General features: G+C 52.8%; 1 protein-coding gene across 1 annotated transcript; it reads left to right on the plus strand.

Moving 5' to 3' along the window:
- The first annotated feature begins 7,793 nt into the window (after window positions 1-7,793).
- ISM2 (isthmin 2) lies at window positions 7,794-27,063 on the plus strand. The gene is made up of 6 exons (XM_063334264.1): window positions 7,794-7,937; window positions 22,576-22,836; window positions 23,325-23,694; window positions 24,506-24,646; window positions 25,168-25,245; window positions 25,750-27,063. Exons 1-6 carry the CDS (start codon window positions 7,800-7,802, stop codon window positions 26,265-26,267), a joined length of 1,506 nt encoding a protein of 501 aa, XP_063190334.1. The 5' UTR covers window positions 7,794-7,799; the 3' UTR covers window positions 26,268-27,063.
- The last annotated feature ends 325 nt before the right edge of the window (window positions 27,064-27,388 follow it).

The following is a 27,388-nucleotide window of genomic DNA, read 5'->3' on the forward strand; positions in this document are numbered from 1 at the left end:
GGACCATTGTTCCCAAACATTATTTAGTTCTGTAAGCCACAGGCAGAAGGACTTCTGGGACTCTAGCCTCTTCTCCTTCCCAGTATAGATACCAGATTGTCTCCTGGTTTTGATACTAGTTGTCTCCTTGATATAGGGTAAGTGATGGAGAGGGAAAGTTTTTGTTATTTTTTTTAATTGGATGCATCTTCCTTCTGACATACTTCTGTTTTTAAAAAAAAAAAAAAGAAAAGAAAAAGGTGAGTTTAGTGTGTGTTGCTTACTCATCTTCAGGTTAATTTATCTTGCTTTAGAATGCTCATAAAACCATGCACGAGTCACTGCTAAGTTCTAGAAGGGTGCTCTTGGGATTAAGTAAACCATGGCAAGCCTTGTGCTTCTCGTTAAGATCAGAACCCCTCAACAAGCAGGCCTGTACAGTGGCTGACTGTTAGGAGAACCACTTATTTTGTGCAGATCTGTGAAAGACTGATTGCTACTGTTTGCCTAATTCACTGTTTCTTGTCGTATATGGGGCATTGTTGTGCAAGACTTTTATGCAAAGAGTTTAGACAGCTTGGATCTTGTATCGTACATTACATTTCAGCTAGCCAACAGAGTCTCAGTTGGTGGCTGCATGTCTGTGTAGGCTTTCCCTGAAGAGAGAATGTCCTCACAATTGCATTTAGTTTGAGATCTTTATTCTTTTGCATTTCTGTTACTGTGAGATCAAATTAAGGTTCACTGAGCCAGTTGCTGTTTGGAATCTTTATTTGCAAGTTCCACACTGTCTTACTCTGATCAAAGTTTAAAATGGACACCTTTGCTCTAGCACACTTAGAGATGGCCTGTTACTTAGTCATTGCATCCTGAATTCTTTCAGTGAACAAAATGGATGGTTGAAGAGGTACCAAAAAATTTTGTAACAGGAGTCAGTTGCAGAATAGTTTGTTTCTGTATTTTATACCTTGGACATGTAGCGTTTCTATCAAGACAGTAAAGCTTTAACGTGTCAGTTGGGTTGGGCCAGCTCTTCAGTTTGGGTTAGGACGATGCTTTTTGCAGGTAACTGGAGTATTTTAAACAGATTCTTCGTTGTAATGCTAAAGCAGAGTGCAGCTCAAAGCTCTTCAGCTGGTGCTGCGAAAAAATTACTTTTTTTAGGTTCTTCTGTGTTCATTCTGCAACTAAGAGGGAAGGAGTGCTTTGGTCATTAGAACCAAGCAGTTCTGCAAATACATCTGGTGATTTAAGGCAGACTTGGCTTCTATCTTATAGAATATCTATCTTTATGCTTTTATAGATCTTGTTCCATTTTAATGTAAAGGAACTTCACAACATCGATTCAGTTTTTTACCATTGCATTTCAGAAACGTGATTAGATGAGAAGAACTAAAATTGACTGTTTCAAAATAGGTCCAGATAACTGTTTCTGTCTTAGTTCTCTTATGTCAATTTGCTCGCCTTCTGGAGCAATGCGTGTGCACAGTCCAAGAGGTCTGTAACCCGTGTGTGCAACTTTGATAGCTATGGAATATAGTCTCGTTTGTTCAGACACAGAGTGAGTAAACTTGCAGTTATGTGAGCTTACTTTCTCTCCAGCGTTCTGCCCAGGATTAGCTCTATCATTCCATTGGATGACTTGCTTTCTGACTTCAAGAAGCTTTACCTCGAAGAATTATTGCTGCTTTTTTTTTTTTTTTTTTTCTTTCTGGATTGTAGTAGGGAACAAGAGGAGGTTAGTGCAGGAAGGAAGCCCTGACTGATCCTGGTCCTGTTCCCTTCATCACGGAACAGGTTAAGATTGGACAAAACTGACCAACTTGAAAGCACAGGTCAGTAGGGAGCTGTTTGGAGCATTCCCAGATGTACAGCGTGCTTGTGTCTGCCACGTAGTTAAGTCAGTTTGAAAACTGTGATATATTAAGTTAGAAGTGGGTTATCATAGATTCCACAAGTCTCAAGTCTTAATCTTGTCTCTGGGATTTAGTTTTAGGGCAGCTTGTCTTTAGAAGGGAGAAAAACATCTGTATAAATCTCAGTAATTCAGGCAACTCCTGTATAACACTTCTGAAATTGCCAGTGTTTTAAAACTACTGGTCCCCATTGGGATTCCAGTTGTACTTGTTGAGGAAATTGTGTTCATGCTAAACTTCTGCCATTTTGTATCTTTCTGCCATGTCATGCTGTCTGCATATGACTTTGAATTCTGGGTTTCAAAGACATTTCAGAAATCGTTTAGACAGTTAGTAGCACTTGCAAACTGCTTGGTTACATTTCAGCCCTGCCGTATCCTTTTTGGGAAACAACTTTCTCCCCTACACCCCTCAGGAGTGTCTTTCATTCAAGGGAACCTGTTTTGCCAACGTCTGGTACCTGTTGAAACCCCTTCTGAAAAAGTAAGAAGTTACAAGTCCAAGATTTCACACTTTTAAATCAGTAATTCATGGAGCATGAAAGCCAGGAAAATCTTTTCACATCTACTAAAAAACTCCGCTCACGCAAGCAAAGGAGCAGACCATTACTGGTTTGTGCTAGGCCAACCTACAGCACGTAGGCTGTTACGGTACGTTTAGGATGGATTGCTGCTTTGATATTTATGTGCTGATCAGAAATCTGCCTCCGTCTTGTCCTGGCGGTAGAAGTGAATGAAAGAACTGATCCTGAGAGATCACAAAGGAAGAAAAGCTGCTTAAGAAATAGACTTCAGTCCCTGCCAACTTTTCGGAGACATTCTAATTGAAAATGACTCCTGGTATTTCTTAAGAGATGCAAAATTCAAAAGAAAATGAAGGCTGCTTTTGAACAAAGGGGTTTGCCATGTACTGTACATTGGCTAAACTTACTCAGAAATATACAATAGTTACCTTCCCAGTACCTCTCTGAAGAACTTAGCAAGCAAGATCTTGCCTCTGCTGAGCGGAGTGAAGAGTTTAGAACCATTACAGTTTTCAAGGCTGATGGCCATATTTATTTTTTTACTCTTGAGAAAATTGAGAAGCTCCTATTACCAAGCATCAGTGAAGAGTGAGAGATCTGCTTCTTGTTAGAAACTGGCCTTCCCATGTAGACCTTTGTCTTAAGGAGCCTGATTCATAAGGTTTTTTTTAGTTCTTTGGCAAAGAAGAAACCAAGGTTTTTTGTGTCAAAATATTCAGGGCTTTCTTTGTTGTGTGTTCTTTTTTTTTTTTTTTAACACAAGACACAAACTTTTGTATAGTATCTGTGTATATGGTATATTTAACTCTTTGTTTAGTTTCTATATTTTTTTGTTTCTAAGTGGCATTCTGAAAGAGCTCTTCTGGTTCTTGGGTTACTGGTGTAGCACGTTTCTGCTTCAGGCAAAGACTCGGGAGTGAATTGACCGAACATCTTACTGTGATGAAGTCGTTCAGTGAAGGAATTGCATCATCCATCCTCCTCTTGCTGTTTTATCTAAGAGTGCGGAGCTGCCCCTTTGCACAGAGCAGGAAAGGGAAATGTGCCTGTGAAATCAGTGACCCAGCCCCGTGCTGTGTGGCTGAAGGACCGATACAGCAGAGGTGGAGAAGGGGCAGTCAACCATCGCTTATTCTCAGCTCTACGGGGATCTTTCATGTGTACTTGAACAAGCATCCCTAAGACGGGGATGCAACTTTCAGTGCCCAAAGAGACACTCCTCTAAAACTTTTCCACATCAAGTAAGTATTTCTTCTCCTTCTGTGCAAATTTTAATTTCTTAACCTCTGAAAAGTATTTGGCTTACAGCTGTTTGCTCATCCAGAAGCCATGTTATCCATTCAGGCAGATCATAGCAAAGGTTGGAGGAAAGCCATGAGCGTGAGCTCTCCATTTCATCTGAGAGAACACCTTGCAGCATTGGATGTGGAGCGCTATGCATGGGCTCCCTTGCTGCATCGCAGAGAAGGAAACTTGTGGAGATTTACCCCAATGTGCAATGCTCAGTCAAAATTTAGAGTTTTATACATACAGTTTAGATATATTATTTTTACAGTTTATACTCAGCCTGTGAAAGTGTCGAGCATGCTGGGATCTGTGTGGGTGGCACCTTCTGCGCAGAGACCTGCGGTCTCTTCTGTTTTAACACTAGTGAAGCACTGGGCTGTCTGGGAACGCCTGGTGCCACCTCTCAGCGTGTGCATCGCTGGCTTTGGCGCCGGACCTGGCACCCAAGTGGCATTGGCCACTTCTTGGGAAAAGCACCAGTCATTCGACCAGTGTAACTTGAACATGGTTTTAAAAGAAAGAAAAAGAAAAAAATAAAAATGAAAAACAACAAAACATAAAAGCAAGTCGGATGCCATTGTGGCGGCTTGTGTCCCTGTAAACATCCCCAGCCTTGCAGTTGTTCACCTGTTCAAGAATTTGGATGTGAAGCTAGAGCACAACCATGACGTGTTTGTGTGCAGTATTGTGCTTTATCTTTCATGAAAAAGAGAAGCGTTTGGTGCAGACATTGGAGCTGTTGTGTTTACATCCCCAAAAGGGGCTGGGTGAAGGAGGTGGTGACTGTGGTGTGTGTTGGAGGCCTTAAACTGTGACTCTTGGTATGAAGAATTGAAATTAAAGCTGACCTTGAAGAATGCAGTGGATTTTAACCCATGGGAGAATGCTCTGTGCTCTTAGTTAAGCATTATGTACTGCTGTTTTCTTGGGAGGAAGGGAGAGGTTCAACTCAGTTTGTGTTTGACGCCGGCTAGGAGCTGTTTAAGGAGCAGAAGAGGTGTCTCTGTGAAGGCCAAAAAAAGTGCAGTTCTCCACAGCGATGTTCCTATGTAGCAAGCATCGCTAACTTCTTCCTGGGCTGCTGAAAGAGGGGGAATTATTGGGAGGGCCAGGGACTCCAGAAGCAGTGGCAGCTAGCAAATTAATTTCATCAGCAGTAGGCAAACAGGTCTCACTTGAACATGCCAAGGGTTGGTGCTGTTCCAGACATACCCATGTCAAAGTGAACCACGCACCAAACCATCTAGCCGCTGTAAAGCATTCCTTTTTTTTTTTTTTTTTTTTTTTTTGCCAAATCTCAATCCCGTTCAGACAATATTTCTGCTACCCCCTAATGGTATATTAAGCTAAATGCATCACCGGCCTTCCAATATTATTAACTTCAGACCAGTTTGAGAGAGATCAGAGGAACATTGGAGCCTGAGGCTTTAGGCTAGCAGCCCCAAAGCCAATGGTGGCCCACATTTCCACAAGCCCTGGGCAGAAATACCAAGTCGCAGCACTTTGTCCTAAATTGCACTGTATTCTTATGCCTCTGTGTTGCTATAATGTACATATATATTGGATTTTTTTGTAGATAAGACATTTTAGATAAAATTTTTAAAGGAGCTCCTCCAAAAATATTTTATGCCAGATGTCTAATTTTTTTTACACTCAGGACTAACATGAAGTTGGATGCTCTGTGGGCAGGGAAAAGATAATTGGATGGTACATTGGCTTTAAAAAGGTAACAATGCATGTTTAAAAAAAAAACACTGGACAAAAAACTGCTTGGGGAAAAAAAAATCCATTAAAATATATTCTATGTTCTGCATAATAAAGACTTTAAAAAAATGCTATATTGTGATTTTTTTCTTAATGCTAAGGAGGCTTTTCTGCTGTTTGGGAGACCAAACCCCCTTCCTTCACAATCACTCTACACCCCCCACCTCTCACCTCCCCCACCCCCCCAAAAAAACCAAACCAAAAACCACCACATAAGTTTCATACTGGAATGGCTGGGTAAAACCATAGCCTCTTTGAGAGGGACCAGTGTTCCCCTCTAGCCTTGGACTCCAGAGCCAGGAAACCTTGCAGGTCAGATGGATGCTTAGCTGTTTCTTACCAGTCCTCAGGTCCGTTGTATGGCAACAGCCCTGATGCACAGTCTAGAGAAGATTCTTCTGTTGTGGAGAGACAGGTCTGCAGAAGCTGCTAGCGTCCCTGACGTGCAGCACATCTGCTAGTGCCCGACGTAGCTCTGTGCTAGCTCTGTAAAGCTGGCTCAGCTTGGGAGCTGGGCTGCTACCCTTGGCTGCTGTTAGAGTGTCAGGCTGCTAATGAGATGTTTGAAAGGGCTTCTTGGTCCCTCTCGCATGGGCTTCTTGACCGCATCTGTCTTGCGGTCTGTGCCTTGTTTTAAACATTTCCTTCTTAAGGTTGCGTAAACCAGTTGTCGGTATTTGAAAAGGAGGTACAGGTCCCGTTTTCAGCTGTGGGTGTACCAATGGGCCCAGGTGATCTGTGGGGTTGTGCTAAGGCAGCTGTAGAAATGTTGGACTTGGGTTTTTTTCCCTGCTAGGTGTCCCTTTCTGGGGTCTGTGCCAGCACCGGTGCTTTTCCTCGCTGGGCTGCAAAACCTCCTTTCAGTGTCTTTCCCTAATAATTCCTTCATAATCATTTCCCTAATAATTTCCTTCACGGGCTGATGAATGCCTGTGGAGACCCATAAAAGATGCTCTCTAGCCCCCCAGCGGACAGCCACACCGCGGCTTTGGGGGCTAGAAAAGATGCTGCCGGCGCAGGAGTGAACAGATTAAAGAATAAAGACTTAATTTTGAGTGATGGAAACTTCCTCCGGCAGCTCGGGAACAGCCGGAGCGTTCACTGGGGAGCACAGAGCCCCGTTTCTGCCTCTCGGGGCGGGGGGTGGCCCCAGCCCCGCACCTCCGGCTCGGAAAAGGGGAGGGGGGGCGACCTTGGCGAGCGGAATCCGGCTCCGCGACCGAAGGCTTTTCTCGCCAGGGGCGAGGCGGGAGGCTCTGAGCGCCCCGCCGCCCTCCCTCCTGCCGCGGCCCCGGCTCCCGCCCCTCCATCCAGGGCCGCTCCATCCTCCCCGCCTCATGCGGCCGGGCCGGAGCCCGGAGCCCGCCGCCGCCCCGCCCCGCCGGGAGGGCGCTGCCCCGGCGCTGCGGCGGGGGCTCCCCCGGAGGGAAGCGCCCGGTGCCGCGGGGCTTGTGGAAGGCCGGCGCCGCCGAGGCGAGCCGCAAGCCCGGCAGCGGAACAAAGAGCCCCGGGTCGGGCCGGGCCGGCCCCGCCGGAGGGGCAGCGCCGGGTCGGGGCCGGGGGGCGGGCGTGGGGGGGTCGCGGCCGCCCGGGCCATGCAGCTGCCGGGAGGGGAGGAGCGGCCGGCGGCGCCCCGGAGGGAGCGGGGGGGAGGTCTGGCAGCGCCGGCAGCCCCCGAGCGGGGCAGGGGCAGGGGCCGTGCCCGGGGCCGGCTGCCGCGCCGCTGGCCCAGGAGGGGCTTGACCGCGCTTCATGCGAGAAGGAGCCTCTCCCCGGCGAGCGGCGGGGAGCGGCCGCCTGCCCGCCCTCCGGTGCCCGGCGTTGCCTTGAAGAGCCGCGGCAGCACCGGGGAGTGACTCGGCGAGCGCGGGGGGGGGGGTGAGGAGGAGAAAGAGGAGGAAAAGAAATCAGATTGCCGAAAGGATTAGGAAGGGGGGTGGGGAGGCGAAGCCCTCTTGCCACCCCCCCACCCCCCCTTTCCTCCTGCACACACTCGTGAAGCTTTTCAGGGTTATCCTTCAGCATCAGTGGCACCGTCAGGCGAGCCCGGGGGAGCAGCGACACCGAAACGTGCTCGGCAAACTGCAAGAGAGATCAGAGGGAGCGGAGCGGCCGGGACGGCGGACCCGGCCCCTGCCCCTGCCCGCACCCGCGGGGGACTGCGCTTCCCCCCTGCGATATTTTACATCTATTTATTATTATTTTTTTTTCTTATTTTTCCCTGCTCCTCTCGCTTTCCCGAGGAAGGACGGGTTTTGTAGCGTTGCGGGCGGGCGCGCTGCCGGGCCGCCTGCCCGGGGCGGGCGAGGTGGGGCGAGCGGGAGGGAGAGATGCCTGTGATGAGAGGGAGAGTCGCCCTCATCCTCGGCTTCGTCGTTCTGACAACTTTCCTGGCGGCGGTGCGAGGGCTGCCCGTGAGGAAACAGCGCAGCAACAGCCCGAAGGAGAGGAGCTCCAAGCTGGAGGAGGTAAAGCAGCCTTTGGGGAAGGACGGAGAGCCGGGAGGGTGCTGGGACGAGCCCTTCTCAGCCTCCGCACCCTCTCCCGTGCCCGGGAAGGCTGAGGAGGGCAGGGACCACCTGGGCGGTCAGCGGGGCTCCCTCGGAGGCGGTTGTGAACATCCCGAGGGAGCAGCATCCGACACGTGTCCCCGCGGCCGAGCCGCCCGGAGCCCCGGGGGAGAAGCGGGGTGTCGTGCCTCCCCTCTTCTGGGCTGTTTCCGCACTCGCTGAGGGGCAGAGCCCTTTCCCGGCCTCCGGGATTTTCGGGTAGCCTCAGGGTCTTTGTCATCGCTCAGAGGCTGCAGGAAAGGGGCTGGTTTAGGTGCTTTGAGACCGGGGCCGGGTGCCGTGACCCAGTGCCCGGGAAGATCCGTTGCCTCCAGGGGGCAACATCCCTGGTAGGAGCGAGGACTCCGGCCACGAGCCGACCTGCAGTAAAATTAGCAAGGTTGGTGGCTTGCCAGGAACTTCAAAACTCCGCTGCTACAAAAATAAGACGTGACGGATTTCAGCCACCAGCTCTCCTTCCCGCTGGGACGACCCTGGGGCAGATTCCAGAGTGGTCATGCTCCGTTCTCGCCCCATCCAGCGTCCCCCGGGCAGGCGACCTGGGGACCCCCCGCAGGCTTGCCGGGGTGGGGGGAGAGGTCCCGGGGCTGCTCCTCTCCCTCCTCTGAGAGCCGGATCCTGGCCAGCGCTGGCTTCCGAGCGCGGATTGTGGAAGGGGAAACTTCATCAGGCAGTGAGGGGACTGGTCAGACTGGGAACCAACTGGTGGGACCTGATGAGGATGACAGGAGGGGAACGGGGAAGAAACAAACTACCAGGAGGGCAGGGTTTGAATAAGACAGACAGAAAACTGAATGGTTAAAACAAGTTCTTTCCATCTTGAAACTCTTCTCTGGAGAAAGAAATGCTTCTCTGGAGAAAAAGTGGTTCAGGCAGCAGAGCTGTGTTTGAAAAACACGCTTTTGAAGAATGCTGCTGCTGCAAGTGAGTGAAAAGAATAAATGTGGTGGTAGGAGGAGGCTGAGCAGGACAGGGTAAGAGCATCTCAGCCCGTGCTGGCGATCCACAGGGGTATGGGAAGCAGCAGGTTTGATCTGCAGTGTCAGTCAGACTGGCAGAGGAGGTGCCGAGTGATGGGAATACACCTCACTGCTCATTATTGCCAGAACACGGTGCTGCGCTGTGGAGTAGTCATGCCGGCAGCTCCTGTTGGATACACTAAACTCCATTCCGGCATGAAATCCAGGGAACAAGTGTGAAGGAGCAATCCACCACACGGAAAGCCTGGCCGATGGGCAGGAGAGGGCGCAGGCTGTGTCTCCAGCCAAGCACCACCAGTCAAACCTGGTAATGGTTTTAACTGGAGCAGATGCAAACAGGGCTGGTGGGGATGTATATGCTGTAGCGCTGGTTATACCATGTTGGTGCTGCACTTTTCTTGTGAAACTTCAAGCATAGACGTAGATGCCTGTTCCCTTGCCGAACAAGTGCCGGGCAGAGTGTGCTCAGGCTGCAGAGGGAGCAGGGAATTACGCTTGAAATCCGTTGAAGTATTGCAGCCCTTTTGGCAGGGGGCATAAGATAGGGAGAAACTGTGTGTTGGGAAGCTGTGCAGGTCCCCACCACGGGACCTTGCAGCGCAATCTCAGGCTCCATTTTATCTGACGTCTAAAATACATCAGGCAGCAGGGCGAGCTGCTGTCAGTCCCAGTTTGTGAATGGTTGTGAATGGGGAGCATTGTACGGCCAGCCAAAGATCACACACGGCACTTAAACAGCGCAGCCTCTGTCCCCTGGACCTTTGCTTCTCGCAGAAATACAAACATACAAGATGTTTATAGGCAAAGGTTTGAGGGTGGAGGTTCGGACCAAGGAGGAAGATGAAGAATGGCTTCCTCGGGGGAGTCTGTTGGTGCTGCCGTGCACACCCTGCCTCCCGTGGGGGACTGGCTGCACGATTCACACAGCAAGGAGAGAGCGGTGGGTACTGGCATGTGTCTTCTAGCTGTGTTTTGGGAGGAAATCCTCTGTTTCTGGTGCATATGGGGTGGAATTTGCAGGAGTCACGCCCGGCTGTTTGAACTAAAGCGGAGAGCCCAAGAGCAGCACTATGAAGAAGAAAATCCAGAGTGATTTTGGGTCATACGCACAGATGGTTCCTGTTGTAGCGCTGATAGGTCCTGTCTCTATGGCAGCAGGGCAGCCACAGCTGGAGTATTGGTTACACTATGGGTAATGCCCTACAGATGTGGGTAGAATGAAGGGGGCCAGGAGGAGAAAAATAGAAATGACGGAGCAGAGCAGATAGACAATCAAAACCGTTAAGCAATTACGTGACTTGGACTTGTTTTAATTTAATATCTTTATTTAAAGCAAACATTTTTCCTCGATTTAGAATTGAATGGGAATCTTTATAATCTGTGCTGAGCTTCAGAGTTGCACTTCTATACTAAAATAATTTAGAAAAATTAAAACCATTAGGTTTTCGGTGAATTTTTGAGTTAGAAAGTCTTCTAATTGCAGGAAGGATGGCAGGAACTCATGCTTTATCTTTGGGCAGTAGCCTTATCGGTATGTCCCAAAGTCCTGTACCTCAGTCAGGATCTGTTACTTCCAGCCATTAGCAAAGGAGCAAGAACTTGCGTTTACATTTTCTGAACTGTGGTGCTGTGCAGAAAAGCTTTGCCTGAGTTACACTGAGCCCAGCATAAGCAACAGATGTAGCGAGAATATTTTCTATTTCTTCAGTCTTTTTTGACTGGAAGCTGAAAAGGCAGAATACTTTCTCTCCAAACTGTGACTTAAATCTAACGAGAGAAGATACCTGCTCATTCAGAGGCTTTTTGATGATTGGGAAGGCCGGTGGGCTCCGAAGCAGCAGGCAGGTGTACCACAGGGTTTTTAGAAGCACTTTTGCAGGTTGGATGCGTCACACTCTGACATGAGCAGAAATGTGGCAGGTCCAAGCGCTGACCCACGCCAGCAGCTCTTCAAATTTGGGTAACTGAATACTTGGAAGAGCTTGTGTCCCTTGTGGAGACAAGGGACAGCTCATCACATTGCTTAATGCTTTGCTTATTTATGAAGTCAGGGGGTTTAAATGCAAAATATGTTTTGATAAACTCACTGGGTTTCAAAATATTAGCTTTGAGCATTGTTAATAGATGTCTGGATTCTTTCCGACCGATACCAATCGGTTCCAGTGCTCTTCTAGTAAATAGAAAATAGCTGGTGTTCTAACATGCTAGAAACGTAAATGGTAGAAGTGCAAACTGACACAACTGCTTCAATAACTGCATGGAAATAATAGTACCAGCGGTAACAGTAATGGGGGTGTTGGCCATGAGCATCCTAATGGTGACGGAATGCGGCAGAACAAGCCAGCAGTGTTTTATGGAGGGTCCCCAAGCCGCCCAGCCCAGCTCTGGTGGGTTTGGTGGGTGCTCCTTTGCAGGAGGGAACCACTCTGAGGGAGGGGGCCAAAAGCAATGTCGGCAAGCTCCCCAAGGCACCCGGGGGTGTTATTGTGGGGCTGGGAGAGGGGCAGGGTGAGAATCCAGGCTGGAGCTTGCTGTTGGAGTTCCCCAGGTCTGAGGCTGCAAGCAAAGCAAAGCAAAGCTGGTGTCTGTGATAAGAGATAATAGAAGGGAACAAAAGAAATACCGAGCGTAGTATAAGGGCTGTAGCTGTCTGCAAATCAGTGGGTTTGTACAGCACCTGGTATGACTGGCTCCTGGCTGCTGAGAAATAAGGAAACGAATAACAACAGGAGTTGTTTCTTGCTGCCTGATGTAACCAGTAAATATAGCAATGGGAAACTATGTCTAAAACTGAACACCTACACTGGATGTTTCACTTGTTGATTAAAAATCATCGGTAGCAGTCTTGATTTAAATCGACCTGCCCTCTGCATTAGGAGTCCGAGTGCAGAGGAGTGCTCAAGAATTAAACGTATAGCAGTGACGTGATGCCTGGCTGGAGATACCAGCAAGCAGAGAGTACAGGAGCTCCAGGGAGATGTGGTGTGGCCGTACTAGGTAAAAAGCATTAAAGGGAAATACCAGCTGGGCTTGAGTGGAGTTTGTCAGGACACCACAAGTTAGAGTAGCCCTGTCATTTGGGAGCCCTAACAGCCTGGGGAGACGGGTGATGGGCAGAGCCTCCGCTCCCGTGTGTCCCCCCGCCCCAGCTCTTGGTCCCTCTCGACTCCCCTAGGGATGCCTGGCCGAGAAGAGGATCTTGCTTTCCCCAGAGCCATCTCGCCCTGCTGCACATCTCCAAGCTCGTGTTGTCACCCGTGTCTGCCCTGCGCGGGGACACCTCGCCACGCTGTCGCCCCCTCGGGAGGGCTCAGCCGGGGTGGGAGCGGGCTGCCTGCACAGCCACATCCCCGCGGCCGCTGCGGGCTGTGTCAGTAGCAGAGTCATTTTGCCTGCGGATGTGCTTTTTACCTTTTCATTTCTTCAGCAATTAAGCGTTCTTGTCCCTGGCTTTGTCCTTGGCGGAGGTCGGATTTGTGGGTACAAAACGTGCACTGAAGCATCCTTCCGCTCTGAAAGGGGCTCTTTGTGCGCAGGGAGGTACTTCGCCCTTTGTAGCAAATTTCCTTTTGAGAAGTGCCAAATTATCTTAGTCAACACAGTTGGAAAACCCTCCCGCCCTGGGGCTCAGGCAGGAGCAGAAACAAAGGGGAGCCGGGTGTAGGGAAGCTGCCCAACAAGGGGGCTTCTTCCCTTTTCACTGCACAAATAGGTCTGCTGCGTTCCCATTGTCACAATCAAAGGGGTTCCTGTAAAAGGCACATGTAAGGGGAAGAGATTAGGCAGAAATCGCTCCACAGGGCATTGCCCGGCCCTCTCTTTGGGTTCCCAGAAGTGTCCGGCTCTTGCAGACCTTCTCCTTAAAGACCGGCAGGCTGGGGGACTCATCCTGCCTCCAGCCGTGGTCCCTCCAAGCCCAGCGAGGTGACGGAGGGAGCGTGCTGGGGATTAATTCCTGCTTTCCTCTTGTCAGTTTCTTAGGGATAGGGAGTGTAAATTAGGGATCTTCTGTTTTTTCATAGTATCAATAAATATTCTTCCACTTAGAATAATCCCCAAAACAAGATGCCCGGACACTTCCCATAGGGAAGCATGAGGACAGTCTGAGCTACAGTCACGACAGCGAGGTGGCCTGTGCCATCCAGCTCCTCTAAAGCAAATGTTGTCAGCCAGGGTCTCTGGTTTTGTATAAAATACTGGAGCTTGTGACCAAGATGCAGGGAATAGATTGCAGCCATGTTTTGGTGTGAAAATGTTTCCTTTTCAGACAGAAGCTTGTAAAAGTGCAAGAGTGCAAGGACTCTTTTTTTTTTTTTTTTTTTTTTTTTTTTTGGTAGATGGCTTTTGCAGGGAACCTTCACTGGGCTGTTGTATGCTTTTACATGGCCAGCTGTAAAAGTCAGTCTGCATGGTATTGCTTCCAAGCAGTTCAGTTTCTGGACTTCCCCTGTGCGTGGGGACTCCTGGGGTTTGTCTGAGAAGCTGTTATGAGATATGCTTCATCTCAGTACTCAGGAGATGAAGACACCAAAAAGATGGTGACCTACCTGCTTCTGAGTGCCAGGTGGCTTTTGGCATGAAGACCACTGACAACTCCTGGGCTGTAGGTTGGTTTAGTCTCCAGGGGAAGGATACAGCTTCAAAGGGAACAAAGTGCAGTAAATTGCTGCCTTCTGCTGGTGCCCAGTGCCACTGGATGGGCACGAGGTGGGGACTCAGCTGCAGATGGCCAGAAAGCACCCATGCATGCAGGGAAGAGGTGGTTTATCATGGATTAGGAGCAGTTGGTTGGCCTTATCTAGCACGCAGACCTGGGGTGCGAGGCAGGGCTGGGAATGTCCCCCCAAGCCAAGGGAGCCTCCATCACGTAGGGTGCAGCGAGAGCCTGGTGCATGGCATGGGTACGGTGCCTTTCAGGTGAGTCCTCCTCCATCCCAGCCCTGGCAGCCTGAGCCTGGGAGTGAGCAAGCCAGCCCTGGCTCTTTCCTGGCAGGCCCGAGGCGCTCACCGGGTGAGGGGATAGTATTTGCGGGATGGCCAGGAGGTGCTGGAGAAGGTGTCCCATCAGTGGAGGGTCCACACCTCTCTGCTTCCCTGGGATGTCCTCTCTTCCCCACCACTTTGTCACTCCCTCCTGCTGCCCTCCTTGCCCTCCCCTTCATCTGCAGCTGCTCCCACAGCAGCCAAAACCCCAGGGGAGTCCAGCTGCACTGTGCCATGCAGCACCTCCAGCGAGACAAGGTGTCTTTAGGTCCACTGTTCCCCCTGACCCCTTCCCCTCTGGGGACACTGCGGTTGTATTGCATGGTTAAGTTGGCTGCTCCTTAAAAATCGAAGATCCCCCTTTAGGTGAGCATCTAGTTCTTCTCTCCTGGGGAGAATCCACAAGGTGTCCCTCCTTGTGACTCCAGTGGAGGTGATGCGGGGCTGCCCCAAGGTCCTATGAGCATCTCAGGGTCAGTTTGGCTTCCGCCGCACCTGGGATTACAGCTCAGCTATTGTGAGTCTGTACGCACCCTGGGGACTGCTCCGGCTAGGAAGTGACTGGCCAAAGGGAAGAGGAGGGATCAACTGGGGGCTAAGATTCTGGGGAAGGGGGCCTCCCAGTTTGGATGTGCCCTAGTTTTCCTCTAACTTTGGAATTGCCTCTGCAGTCCTGCAAGCCTCAGGCTCCCATCTGGTGGGGGAAAAAAAGTACTTATTATTTGACGAGGCACTTACTTAATAGTAGCAGGGACTGTCCTGGAAAGCTTACGAACAAGTGAATTACGAATGACACAGACTGGAGCCGAGTGGAGGGTTTCCCTACCCTGAGACCCTTTCTCCACCCCATGCTGATGTGTGGGAGTCATTAAATCCTGCCCCTGGCTGGGGAGGGGAGCTGAGCTCGCCCTGGGCTGGGGAGCTGCAGCCACCCACCTGGGAGAGGGGCTGCTGGCTATGAGTCACCCCAGCTCTGCCCCTTCAGGAAGCCATGTTGCAGCATCCCTGCCTGGATCCCTTCCCATGCAGGGCACACAGACTCCCCAAGTCCAGCTCGGGTGCCCATTTTGTCTGTTGTTGAAGGGATCCCTGATGGATTTGCATCTGTTTGGTCGGCTGCCTTTCCTGCCCCATTGACTGCATGGGGAGGGGGGGGGGCAGCCTGTGCGCCCTGCGTGGGACAAGGGGAGCAGGTCTCCCTGTGCTCCCCACCAGCCCTGTGTGTGTCCCCCCCTGCAACCTCTTCTAGGAGGCCGGGGGTGCAGAGGGAGGCTGGCTTTGGGCTGGTCCCTCCAGTTTCTGCACTTGCTTTGCTATATTTAGGGTTTTTTTTTCCTTTTGCAGTTTTGCCTGGGCTGCACTGGGGAAGGAATCAGCAGCTGGAGCAGACGGAGGGTTACAGTGTGCAGGCTAACAAATGTGGATCATTAGCTGGAACAAGTTAATGGTTACTGAAGCACATGGGGTTTAGAGCTGGAACAAGTTAACAGCAACTCAGTCCAATGCATTAAGAGCTTATGCGTATTACAGCTCAACTATGTTAACAGAAAACACGTGCCCTCGCAGGAGCATTTGCCAGAGAGCACCGGAGGGTATGGATGTGTGTCTGTTCACCTCTCCGGGGGACACCTCTCCGTGCAGTCCCTGCGGGGGACCTGCTCCATACCCACTGCTGGGCTCTCTCTGAGCAGCTTCCAGCTGGCCTGGCTGCAGCAGAGGTCTCAGGGGTACCTTCTGCATTGCCAGCGGCTGGGCTCCTCATATCAGGCACCACCTGTGAAGGGTTGGCCTTTGGCCCTGTGCACTTGGGCAGACTCTGCGGTGTGAGCACAGCCCCGGCTGCTGTGCTGGGACGTATCAGTGGTGCTAACCAGGTGCCTCGGCTTCTCCGCTGCAAGGCCTGTGTGGCTCATCCGTGTGGGAGGCAGGGCAGTTGCTCCTGGGGGGCAGGTAGGGAGGAGAAACTGAACTGTGGTAGGCCTTCCTGAGAGCCTTCTCCAAGTATGACACGGGAGACCTGCATCTATTCCTGACCTCGCTGCAGGCTACCTGAGAGACCTGTGGCAGGTCTTTGTCTGCAAAATGGGTGTTTTACAGCATTTGTCTCAGTGTTAAAGAGGGAGAAGATATTTATGGTAGAGAAGTGCCTGCATGTGACACTGAGGAGGACAACAGCCAGGCATGGCGAGAGGTGAAAAGCCACTGGGCTCCTACTTGTCCTCCTTGTGTCACTGGGGAGTTGGCTGAGGGTGCCATGGGCAAGTTACTCATGGGTGCCCGCAGGAGAGCCAGCTGTGGAGAGAGGGGCTGGGCTGTGCCAACAGGGACATGCAATGAGGAGCAGTCACAGCAGCCTGGCCAACTGCCCCGTTTTCGGTCTTGCACAAAGTCAATTATGTCATGTCCTTGCTCCTCACAGTGCTGCGTGCTGCTGCTTCTCTGTGCTTTGGTGTCTTCTGCTCCAGGGCTGGCTCTGCCTCGGGGGCAACCGAGTCACCAACCTTGGAAAGAATTTTGAGATTACAGTTGTTGCAATTGAGAGACATGAAAATAAGTGTGAGACATGAAAATAAATGAGGAAGCCTTTGATGCTGCCTCCTGCAGCTCCCTACTCAAGACAGTTGGGATGAAGCTGGTTAGAAAAGAGATTGATTCCATATGATCTAAAGTATTTTGATAACTGTGTGAAAATTATAATCATAAGGGCGTAATAATTATCTGCACAGCCCACAGTTTGCTGCCAGCTCCTGCTGGTCTCTCATAAACAGGATCTGCCCACGCAAGCATGATAACTGAGTGCCCCTTCTGTTCCACAAGCACTTGCAGAGCTCTCCTGAAACCTAAAAGGAGATGTTTATGTCTTTATTTAAAAAAAAACACCACCAACAAAACAAACCAGCACTCAAATGCAAGTTGATCCTGAGGTGGACCAATGAGTAGAGCAGTTGGGAGATCATGGTCCTACTCTTTACTTGTGCCACAGCCCCTTGCAGGCAGGAGTGCAATCCAGGGCAGAAGAAGAGGGAGACAGCTGGAGGTGTCCACTGCCTTAAACTACCTCTGGCACATCTTCCAGAGCTCACCTTCTAAAAACCATCATGGCTTCTGCTAAACCACCTGCCTGTAAGTCTAAAGGTGTTGTGTCTGATCATTGGGATGGTGGCTCGGGAGGTCTTAGAGACAGTAACAGGGACTGGGTGGCATCTTCACCTTCCCTGTTTTCTCGTAGGTACCCACCCAGCTCTTGACGCCTCTAGAAGCACGCTGTGCTTTGGCACGGTTCTGGGAAATGGGTTAAGCGGCTGATGAGCTGATGGGTAGCAGAGGTCACTTGCCTGATGTGCGTCCAGTGAATTTTCCATGTGGCTGAAAGACTGTGCCAGTGGATGGGATATGAGCCGGGAGGATCAAACTACAGCTCTCGGGAGGCTAAGGCGGTCGCAGCCAGCTGGGCTAAAAAAGCCCTTCCTTTGAGCAGTGTCTGTGGTGGGGTCATCAAGGAGAGAGCATGCCCAGCACTATGGGAGGGAGGCAGCGTGGCGCACTGCGTTTGTTCCTGTTGATTACCCTGCTCTTCAACCTTCCTTTATTTTAAAGAGACTTAACGGTGTTACTTGTTAGCACTGGAAAAACCTTCCCTTTCTCCCGCACCCACTAACGAAAACTATCCTGGGCCTTTCTGCCCCCAGACAGGCTGGGCTTCCTTCTGAAGCGACCAGCCAGCATCCCTTTGCTTCCATAACCTTATAATAAAACCCTGCTCTGGTGTTGTTCCTGCCCGGTTTCAGTCCAAAGATAAATTTGTTTTGAAAGCTTTCTCCGGATCTTTGCAGCTCATTTAGGTGAATATGGAAGGAAAGAAAAACGGAAAAAAAATGTTCTGATTTCTATTTTGTTCTTGGCTAATTCATAAGTGGGCAAGTTTGCAACTAACTGCATGGCAGATTTTTAAAATAATGTTGAAGAGAGCTTGGGGGAAAGAGTAGGAAGATGCTTGTGTAGACTCAGCTCTATTCAGGAAAAGATTAAGAGTTCTTCTGGTGGTTTCTTGTTTCAGTACAGTGTGGTAAAACTATTCAAAGGAAATCTAACACAAGCAGTAATGATTAAGCAACAAACCCCCCCATTCCTTATAATTATAGCCCAGTGCAACACCAGCCTTTAGCAAATAAGTCATTTTCTTCACTGCAGTGTTAACAAGCCCAAAGCATGGCCAGAACATTGCCTCTGATCTCACTCCTGTGTGCACAGGTTTCTTTGGTTCAAGCTGAACAAGTTTGAGTTTACGCGCTCCCTAATTGGCTTGGGGTATGTGTGCGTGGAAGCTGCAACCGCTGAGCTTGTCCTGTGCCGGGACTCGCTTGCTCCGCGCTGCTGATGCGGATGCACAGGCTGGTGCAGAGGCTCCAGCAGAGCTTCACTCCCTGGGGAGCTATCTCCAGCGGACTTGGCTTGGGTTTAGCCCCGTGATGAAGAGCAGCTCTGCTCAGCAATGTATATAGTTACAAAGAGCGCTGACAGTGGGTTCGCTGGCAACTTGCGGTGCCTACGGAGATGCTGGGGAATACGCTGGAGGGACAAGTACCTGTGGTTGTAGTAGCAGCTTAGTGGTGTCCCTGGTTGTACAGCACAGGGACTAGTCTGTTGATGTTTTCAGATTTTAAACTGCTGTAGGATCTGAGATGTCACGTCTCTAATAATTTTTATGTAAGAGCTACAGCACGTGAACGTCGGTCGTTTGCTTTTTTAACCCAAGTTTAGTTCAATCTTAGAGAAGTTTATAGCAAAATTGCAGATTTTAAGACCAGAAGGAATCATTAGCTCCTTGAATTTCTTCCGTAGCACAGATGCGGTACATATGTGTTGAGCCCAGTGACATGGGTTTGACTGTCTCCACAAGAGATACTGCCACTTTCCTTGTTAGCTTGTTTCTGTGGTTAATCACGTACAGCGTTAAAAGCACGATCCTTATTCCTCAGTTGAATTTGTCTGGCTTTGACTCAAACGCGTTGGTTCCTATTATGTGTTTCTGTTCTGGATTAGGGAGTCTCTGGTGCCTGGTGGATTATTGCCTCAAAGAACTGGGAAATCAAGTCATTGCCTTCCTGTTTAACATGACAAACAAATTGAACTGTACAAGTCTTTCACTGGAAAAGGCTTTCCATCCCTTGAAATGGTTTTGTGGCTGCTCTCTTTGCCACATTTCCGAGCAATTTTAATAGAGGTGTATGGACTAGAAATGGGAAACGATCAGCCTTTAGTCTATAGACAAATGATGTGTGGCCTTTCCCCATAACTTTTCCATACACACTGTTGCCCATGTTATGTACAAAGTAGGCACGACACCGGTGTGAATTGCTGACGAGTTCCTTCCCCTTCCTAACATCTTTGCTGAGCTTGTGCCCCAAGGTGTTTAGGTGATCAGTCCTACACACAGGAGAGCCTGGACTATGTGGGAAGGGCTCCTGGGCTGGTAGGAAGCTGAGTGTGATCCTGCTTAATAGCCTTCAGTCTAAACGTGAGCTTCACAAAAGGAAAGTGCATGCTCTTTCTTGGGTGCTGCTCCAGAGTTTCTTTCGGGTTCCTGCCCTGGAAACCCTTATTCCCAGCCAGGCAGGATATCCCAAGTGTATGCAGGAGAAGCTACAGCAATTCCCCCTTCGTCTTTCTCCTTTGCTTGGTGCTGGCTGGTCGCAGGAGAAGGCTGGAGCTTGGCTGCAAGACATTGATGGCTTCCTGGCACTGCGCTCACTGCTTCTGTGGTGTGGTGGCAAGTGTCCTTCCCCAGCGGCAAAAGAAGGGAGCTGCTGATGAGCAGCTCTGTGACAGTTTGCAGCCTTTCTGCTGTGCTCTGTGGAGAGCAGAGTTTTTGCTCTGGACAGGCCAGCTCTTCTCTTCCCTCAGCTGATGCACTGCAGTGGCTTAGCTCCAGGCTTGATGGCTTTATCTAGCTGTTCCCTAGGCAGGGCAGAGGAGAGGGTAGGTGTCGCGTGGCAAGAGTGCAACCCTCAAGGGCAGCTGCCTGCGTGCCTGGCAGGAGCCCCTTGGTAACATGGAGAAGACACTTCTGCCCATGAGGATCATGGTGCCCATTGATGCTCTGACCTGGAGGGAGCACTGGACCTCATAGGACCTTGCTAAAATCCATGGCTTGATTGGCTGGGGCAGGACACTGAGCAGGACCTTGCTTAGGAGGGCCATCTTCTGATGCAGGGACAAATTTTAACACAGTGAAGACTTGGGGCGATGCAGACGCTAGCAGGAGGGAAGGGTTGGGTGGTATGGTGCAGTGAGCATCGCTGAAGGACTCTGGGCTATCCAGGGCGGACACCCCCAGGGTCTTTGTGCCTCCGGAGGATTTGGGAGCCGAGGGAGCTCTGCTCACCCTGTGACATTCTCGCAGACAGTTCCCCTGGGGAAGTGTTACATTTTCCCTGTGGGAACAGTACTCTGAATTTCTTGAGCTTGTTTGGGCGTAAAATCTGAATTAGGCACTGAGTGTAAGTTTGGAGACTTGGAGTCTGTTCCTGGCTCGCTTGCTCTGATGTCCTTGGGTGAGCTCGGATCTTGTTGCTAGAGGAGACCTCATTTTCCATGTGTATTAAATTTGGGTTGTCTGTGTAACGAGCTTACCCAGCTCCGATAAGCTCATTGCAAATTAGGCAGGAGCGCCAGCTTCGCAGGGCTGTTGGCAGCCCTGTGTGCAGGGGTTGTGTTGGGCACGAGCAGCTGGCAGCAAACCCAGCGCTGGCAGGTGGTGTCATGTAGCCGCAACACAGCCAGGTTTGCCTGTTTGGCCCCCTCTTGCTGTTTCTGCTCCGTCTGGGCTCCTTTGTGCTCCCTGCCAGGGAGTCCTGGGCACAAGAGAGAGACTGAGACACTGGGAGACAGACTGGGGCAGAGCCGGGCATCCTTCCCATGGGTTCTTTCCAAAACCGTTGTGGTTTTGTGACAGGGGCAAAGGGAGTTGGGAGGGGAAGGTGCAGGCAGAGAGGTCTGTCTGTGCCCACGTTTGCTACCAGCTGTGCCACAGGAGCCCTCCCAGCCAGGGAGAGGGGCGAGCCCCAAAGGCTCTCGCCAGGCAGCACAGGCTCCCTCCTCCCCGCAGCCCTCTCTCCTCTAGGCCCATCTGGTGAAGTCTGTCACCGGCCCTTCCCCGCGTCCAGCCCGCTCTGGGCAGCAGCCAAGGGACCAGCAGCGTCCCTGCTGCTCTTTTCCCTCCCCCGGGGACGGGGGTCGCGGGCTTTGATGTGCGGGCACAGGGCTGGGGACAGGCTGTGTGCGCTCATGAGAGCCTGGCCAGGCTCCAGCTGCCTTTGAAGTGCTCCAGTGATCAGGATGAAAGGGAGGGGAGTCCTTCCCCAAACCATCTGGCTCTAATTGCAGGTAGAAATGCCTCTCTTCGTCCCCCCCGTGGGGAGGGGGCACGCCGCTCTCTTCGTTAATCCCGCGGCTCTCGGCTGGGCTGGCGTGAAGGGCGAGAGCTTGGGAACAAAAGGGGGTTTCAGCTGGGCAGCCAGAAATAGGCAGCCGCTGGCGGAGATGCTGGGGGTTCGGGGACCTCCGCTCCCATCCTCGAGCTGCGGGGGCCCTGCAGATCTTCCCGGGGACGGCCTGTGCCGCGGGGGGGCTTTGCCAGTTGTTCCCATCTCCGGTTTCTCGGGCGCACTGGAGCCTGCTGGCCCTTTGACTCTGGCTCTTTTATGCTGGCGCGCGCCGAGCGCGGGGACGAGGAACGTGGGAACTCAGCGCGAGCCCGGCCATTTGGCAGGGTTCGCTGGCTGCGTCCCCGTGCCCCTGGCCGGCTGGCTCTGCCCCCCCAGCCAGGCTCCCTGCCTGCTCCCTGCCTGCTCCCCCTGCACCCCCTGGGCAGGGCTGGCCACGAAGTGCCACGTGCCACTGCAGCAGCAGCAGCGGTTAGAGCCATTGGCAGCACTGGCAAGTAAGTTTTGTTGTCCTGTTCTGCTGGGCATCTTCCCTTTCCCAAGGAGATGGTAAAGGTAGCTGGGTTATATCTACCAGCAGTTTCTTTCCCTCCTTGTGGTAGCCTTTGGGCAGCATCTGAAATCTCAAACCTGTGTTGCTTGAAGTTGTTAGCCCTAATACCAACACCACAGAACAATTTATTTAGGTGAGGTTTTCCTCCTTGTCATAAAGCCCTTGTTATAAACTTTTAATATAAATATATAAAATTATTAAAGGTGAGCTCTGGTTAACTCTGTGACCCGGAGCAGCCCTTCATGTTACCCATCTCCAGGCAACAAGAGATGGCCAAAAAGGGAGAGCGAGAAGCAGAATGGGACAGCAGAGGGGTGCAGAGAATATGGTCACGGAGATGGGAAGCACCAGCCTGAGTAGACCTGTAGGTTGCTCAGGTGCAGCGGGGCCAAGCCCTGGCACAGTACAGGCCACGGGGTATTAACTTAATTAATTTACGTGTTAATTGCTGCCCTGATGGTGTGGAGGAGGAACTGTTTGGTGCAGAAGGCCAGACACACCACTTTGCTGGGCGGCGGTTTGCTCCCTGCACAGCCACCCTCGGGAGATGTTCTCACCACCTCTTCCCTCCCCAGGTCTCTGCCTCATCCGACCCCCATTCAGCAAGGGACGAGGAGCTGCCGCCATCGGGCAAGGCACGGGGGCTGAGGCGGAGTGGGCAGGCTGGCCCCCGGCGGCACAGGCGCCGTGGGGTGGTTCAGCAGGCTGCCAGGAGCCCAGAGATGCCCCAGCCCAGCAACACTGGCCGGGAGGAGAACCTGCCCTTCATGCTGGACCTGCAGAGCTTGCCAGGGCTGGCCAACGTGGACCTGAGTGCCCAGAACCCCAACATCCAGGTGGGGAGCAGGTCTGGATGGGCCGTGGGGGGATGTGGGTGAGCACCGCATGTGCTCCCCAGCCTTACTTCATTCCCTAAGAGGAAAGATCTTGTGAGAAGGGTCTGTGTAGCCACTGCCCTCTGTCTTCTTGGTAACCACCAGATGCGAATAGCTGGCACAGACAAGCTCCTTGCCAGAGGAATTTGCTCATGGCCTTTTTCCTGCCCCAGCCCCTCTCTGTAGAGCAGGAGCAAACGCTCCTAGAGGGGTGACCTCTCAATTAGTGAGGGTGATGTTAGTCCCTGTGGGTGACCACCAGCACCTCTGCACCTCCTGCTCTGCCCTGCTCAGTCCCTTCAGAGGAGGTGAGACCTCTTGCACTCCTTGCGTGGTCCTATAGCTCAAAGCATCTCTGGCCTCTTGGGCTGGAAACTAGTGCATGGGCTGGTAGGTCTGTCCAAGGGCTGTGCGCCGGCTCACTGCCCTGCCTCATATCTGGCTTCCAGGTGACCATTGAAGTGGTGGATGATCCTCAGGCTGAGATGGAGATGGACTTACTGAAGGAGACAAGCAATGACTGGTCCCTGACGTCCTCTGAGTGGTTGTCTCACAAGGACCTCTTCTGGCCCCTCTTCTGGGAATACACTGACCCCGCTGAGGAGGAGGAGGAAGAGGAAGAGGAGGAAGAGGATGACAATCTGGATGTAGGGGACAGGGAGGAGGAAGAGGAGGAGGAGGAGGAAGAAGAGGAGGAGGAGGAAGATTACACAGCAGAGTATGAGGAGGAGGAGTCCACGCTCAGTGGAGTGGGAGGTGACTGGGATCAGCGGTGGCCAGGGCAGAAGAACTGGATCTTTAAGGAAAAATATAATTACGGTGAGTCCTTGGGCACATGCAGCTGCCCTGCGGACTGGCACTGCCCTCCCTTGCCCTGCCTCACCCACAGCCCTGTCTCGCTGCAGGGGGAACGGCCCTGTACGGGGGATCACAGCATGGTGGTGCTCAGCTCCTACTTAAAAAATAAGCAAGCATGCCAAGGAGCAAGGCCAGCACCTAGCTGGGGCAGCCATCGGTCAGACATGGCAGTGGGAATTGCCCTTCCATGTAATCAGACTGATCTGTGGACTCTAGCGAAGGCATGCTCAGATGAGAAATACAGTGTAAATGTTTAATGGCAAGTGCTGCTGTCATCGACTCAGGTCCCTGCAGTGACACTAATGCCAGAAGCCTTTGCCACAGACCTGGGCACCTCCCAGGAGAGGACCTGCAGAGGGCTAGATGGCAGGTGCCGGTGGGCAGACAGGCCAGGGCACCACAGCAGCTCCCTTCTGCAGCTTCCCAACCTTTGCTTTAGCATCATGGCCAGTGCATCGGGCAGGTTCATTGAGGATGAGGATGGGCAGCAATTCCTGTCTGGGTTGGTATGACCATGAGCAAAGCTGTGAGAATGAGAGCCTTTGCTCAGGGGCTGCTTCCCTGGGGTTGCCAGCGAGGACAGGGTTGGCCCTTGGCATTGCCACGTGGCTGGGCACCTCTGTATGTCCTGGTCAGCGCTGGCCCTGCATCCCTGTAAAGGACATCCCAGGAACAGGGCAGAGATGAGGGGAGGTCCCAGGTGGCCGCTGGCTCCGCTCCTGCTGAGGGTTTGCTGAGGTCCACCACTCTCTGCCTCTCCCCGGCTGTGCAGACTATGAAGATGAGGAGGAGTGGAGCCCGTGGTCCCCTTGCAGCATCACCTGTGGCAGTGGCAACCAGAAGAGGACCCGGTCCTGTGGCTATGCCTGCACAGCAACGGAATCGAGGACCTGCGACCTGCCACGCTGCCCTGGTGAGCCCTCAGCCATACCAGTGCTTGGGCACTGTCCGACCCCAATGTGGGCTGTCCCCCGCCGCTGCGGGCTGGGCATTGCTTGTGCTTCAAGAAGTAGTTATGTTTAATGCAGTCTGGGCTAATGACCATGGGGATTTGTTTCCACGAAGAAGTTCTGATGGGGCTTCATAACTCCCAAGGCAGTTACAGGGTGCCTAAGGGTGACAGAGCTGGTGTCCAGCTCTGTGTGCAACTCCTTGCACCTCTCTCACACTGGGAGCTTGAAATCCTCTCCTGAGGCGTATTGAGAGCCAGCCCATTCACTGGGATTTGCATAACCCACAGCCTTGGGCGCCTCTGTCCTGTGTGTCTTGCTGCTGTCCCTTCCTTCCAGGCACAGGTCTGTTGCCGAAGCAGTGGTGGGAGAGGAGGTGGAAGATGGATGGTGTCTGGTGCCCTTATGGAGGAAAAAACCCCACCACTCTTCCTGGTGTTCAGCCCAGCTCTTTGGTTTTGTTTTTTTTTTTTTCCCTCTCAAGGAGCAGAGGGGGAAATGGTCTTCACCACAGAGGAGACACCTTTCAAAAATGACAACACCACAGAGATGTTCAACTCAGGTTAGCCTCTGCCTCTGCCTTGCTCTGGGGGCTTCGGTGCCAGACCCTGTGGGTCTGTAGCTGGCTGATGGGGAGGGCTCTGCCAAGGGCTCCCACATCTAGTGTCCAGACCCAAGTCACCCAAACCACTGCCCACGTACAGGCTTCAACAGTCCTGCTGGGAAACCCAGTTCCTCCCAGAGCCCTGGTACAACATGGTCCTGCTTTATGGTGCAGGGGCTGAGGCCAGCCTGCCCCGTGGCCTCTGCCATGGGGGAACACTCCTCCTGCCAGCCCAGTCCCTGTAGTGATGGGTGCCCTCGCGGGGGCTCTGCCTCAGCACGAAACCCCTTCCCTCTGTCACTGCCTCGGGGATGGAGCCTGGCTCTAGCTCATCCCAGGAGCCTGGCTGCTCCTGCACAGCAGTTGCAGGCTCCACAGGTGGTGCTGGGGAGGTCACGGGCAAATGGCAGTTGGGTAAAGCAGGGGGCGCGTGCCCTCACCCTTTTGGTGTCTCCTCCCCAGAGGTGGACAGCTGTGAGAAGTGGCTGAACTGCAAGAGCGACTTCCTCACCAAGTACCTCAGCAAGGTGTTGACGGACCTGCCCAGCTGCCCTTGCTCCTACCCGCTGGAGGCCGTCTACAGTGCTGTCAACCTGCGGGATGAGCGGCAGGGCAAGAGCTTCCGATGGCGGGACGCCAGTGGCCCCAAGGAGCGCCTGGACATCTACAAGCCGACAGCGCGCTTCTGCCTGCGCTCCATGCTCTCCCTCGACAGCACCACCCTGGCCGCCCAGCACTGCTGCTACGACGAGCACACCCGCCTCATCACCCGTGGCAAGGGGGCCGGTGTCCCCAACCTCATCAGCACAGAGTTCTCCCCGGAGCTGCACTACAAGGTGGACATGCTGCCCTGGATCCTCTGCAAGGGTGACTGGAGCCGCTACCATGCCGTCCGGCCCCCTAACAACGGGCGACGGTGTGCTGACAACCCCGCCGAGGAGGAGTACCTCTCCCAGCTGCAGGAGGCCAAGGAGTACTAGCCACAGCCACGCTCAGAGGAGCCATGGCCACCGCCGGCTCCCACCCTGGCCCAGCCTGGCGAAGCCCCAGCCCCATTCATGGGCTCCTCGCTGGCGCCAGGCAGAGCTGGGAGGATGCGCCGTCCATCTTGTCCCCTCAGAGGGGCGCCTCGGCCCCCCTCAGAGTTCTGAGGGCTCTGGAGGTTATCCTGGTGTGATCCCTGCCGTGCCACTCAGGGGGGTCCCGCACCCCGGGGTGCCTGAGCTAGCACACGGGGAGATGCCGGGGATGGGAGGCGTTAAGGAACTGGGGGGCCGCTCCCATCTGCTTATTGCAGCCTTGAAAGCTGAGCATCTGCAGGGTGAAATGGCCTCAGCTCCTGCTGGCCTGCTGCAGGCAGAGCTGCCTGCTCTTGCCTGTACGCCTGCCCTGCCACACACCGGTCTTCTTCTGAAAGTGGGGGTGGTCCTCCTAGGGAGGGGCAGGGCTGTCCCAGCCACAGCTATGGAGCGGGGCCTCCCCTCTCCTCCATGTGCGGTTGGGAAGGAGCAGGGAGAGGCTTGGCAGGGGTTCAGGGGGAGAGTGGGGCAGGAGGAGACTGGCCCCCTGGGCTCCTCTGGCAAGATTGCCTTGCCACAGTGGTTTTGGCTGTGAAAGGGAGCACTGGGTGCCAAAGCCAAACAGGGCTGGACCTCAGAGGAGGTCAGCATGGTAGGGGACACCACCTGTGTGCTTTTCTGCCTCAGTGCTTGGGGGAGCAGGGTGGCAGCACCCATGCAAGTCCCACCACCAGCCCACCTCCATCTCTCAGCTCCCCAGCAGGTTTCAGTGCTCGGGAGCACCCATGACATGGCCGTGACAAAGTCCTGCATTTCCTGCACACAGCCCTGCCAGGGGCAGGAAGCAGCTTGGCCACCGCTCATGCCATTGATGGAGAGGAGCAAAAAGCACACAGCCAAGTTCTCCCTGGGGATGGTAACATGGCAGGTACCCCTGTCTGGTCTTCTGCTGGCCTTGGGCCCTGTTCCGTGCTGCATCTGCCCAGGTCCCCAGCGAGGGGCAGCCTAGAAAAAGTAAGTCGTGGGTGCACCCTGTGCTCCTCAGGCTCGCTGCCTGGCCAGGGGAGCAAGTGTGGCTCCAA

The sequence above is a fragment of the Chroicocephalus ridibundus genome, chromosome 4, assembly GCF_963924245.1.
Source record: "Chroicocephalus ridibundus chromosome 4, bChrRid1.1, whole genome shotgun sequence".
Taxonomy (NCBI): domain Eukaryota; kingdom Metazoa; phylum Chordata; class Aves; order Charadriiformes; family Laridae; genus Chroicocephalus; species Chroicocephalus ridibundus.

What these genes read in the sequence shown, in the direction of transcription:
- ISM2 (XM_063334264.1), top strand. Translation starts at nt 7,800, where the DNA reads ATGCCTGTGATGAGAGGGAGAGTCGCCCTCATCCTCGGCTTCGTCGTT. An exon ending in GGAGCTCCAAGCTGGAGGAG is followed by an intron (nt 7,938 to 22,575) that starts GTAAAGCAGCCT and finishes TTCCCTCCCCAG; the next exon opens with GTCTCTGCCTCATCCGACCC. An exon ending in CGACCTGCCACGCTGCCCTG is followed by an intron (nt 24,647 to 25,167) that starts GTGAGCCCTCAG and finishes TTCCCTCTCAAG; the next exon opens with GAGCAGAGGGGGAAATGGTC.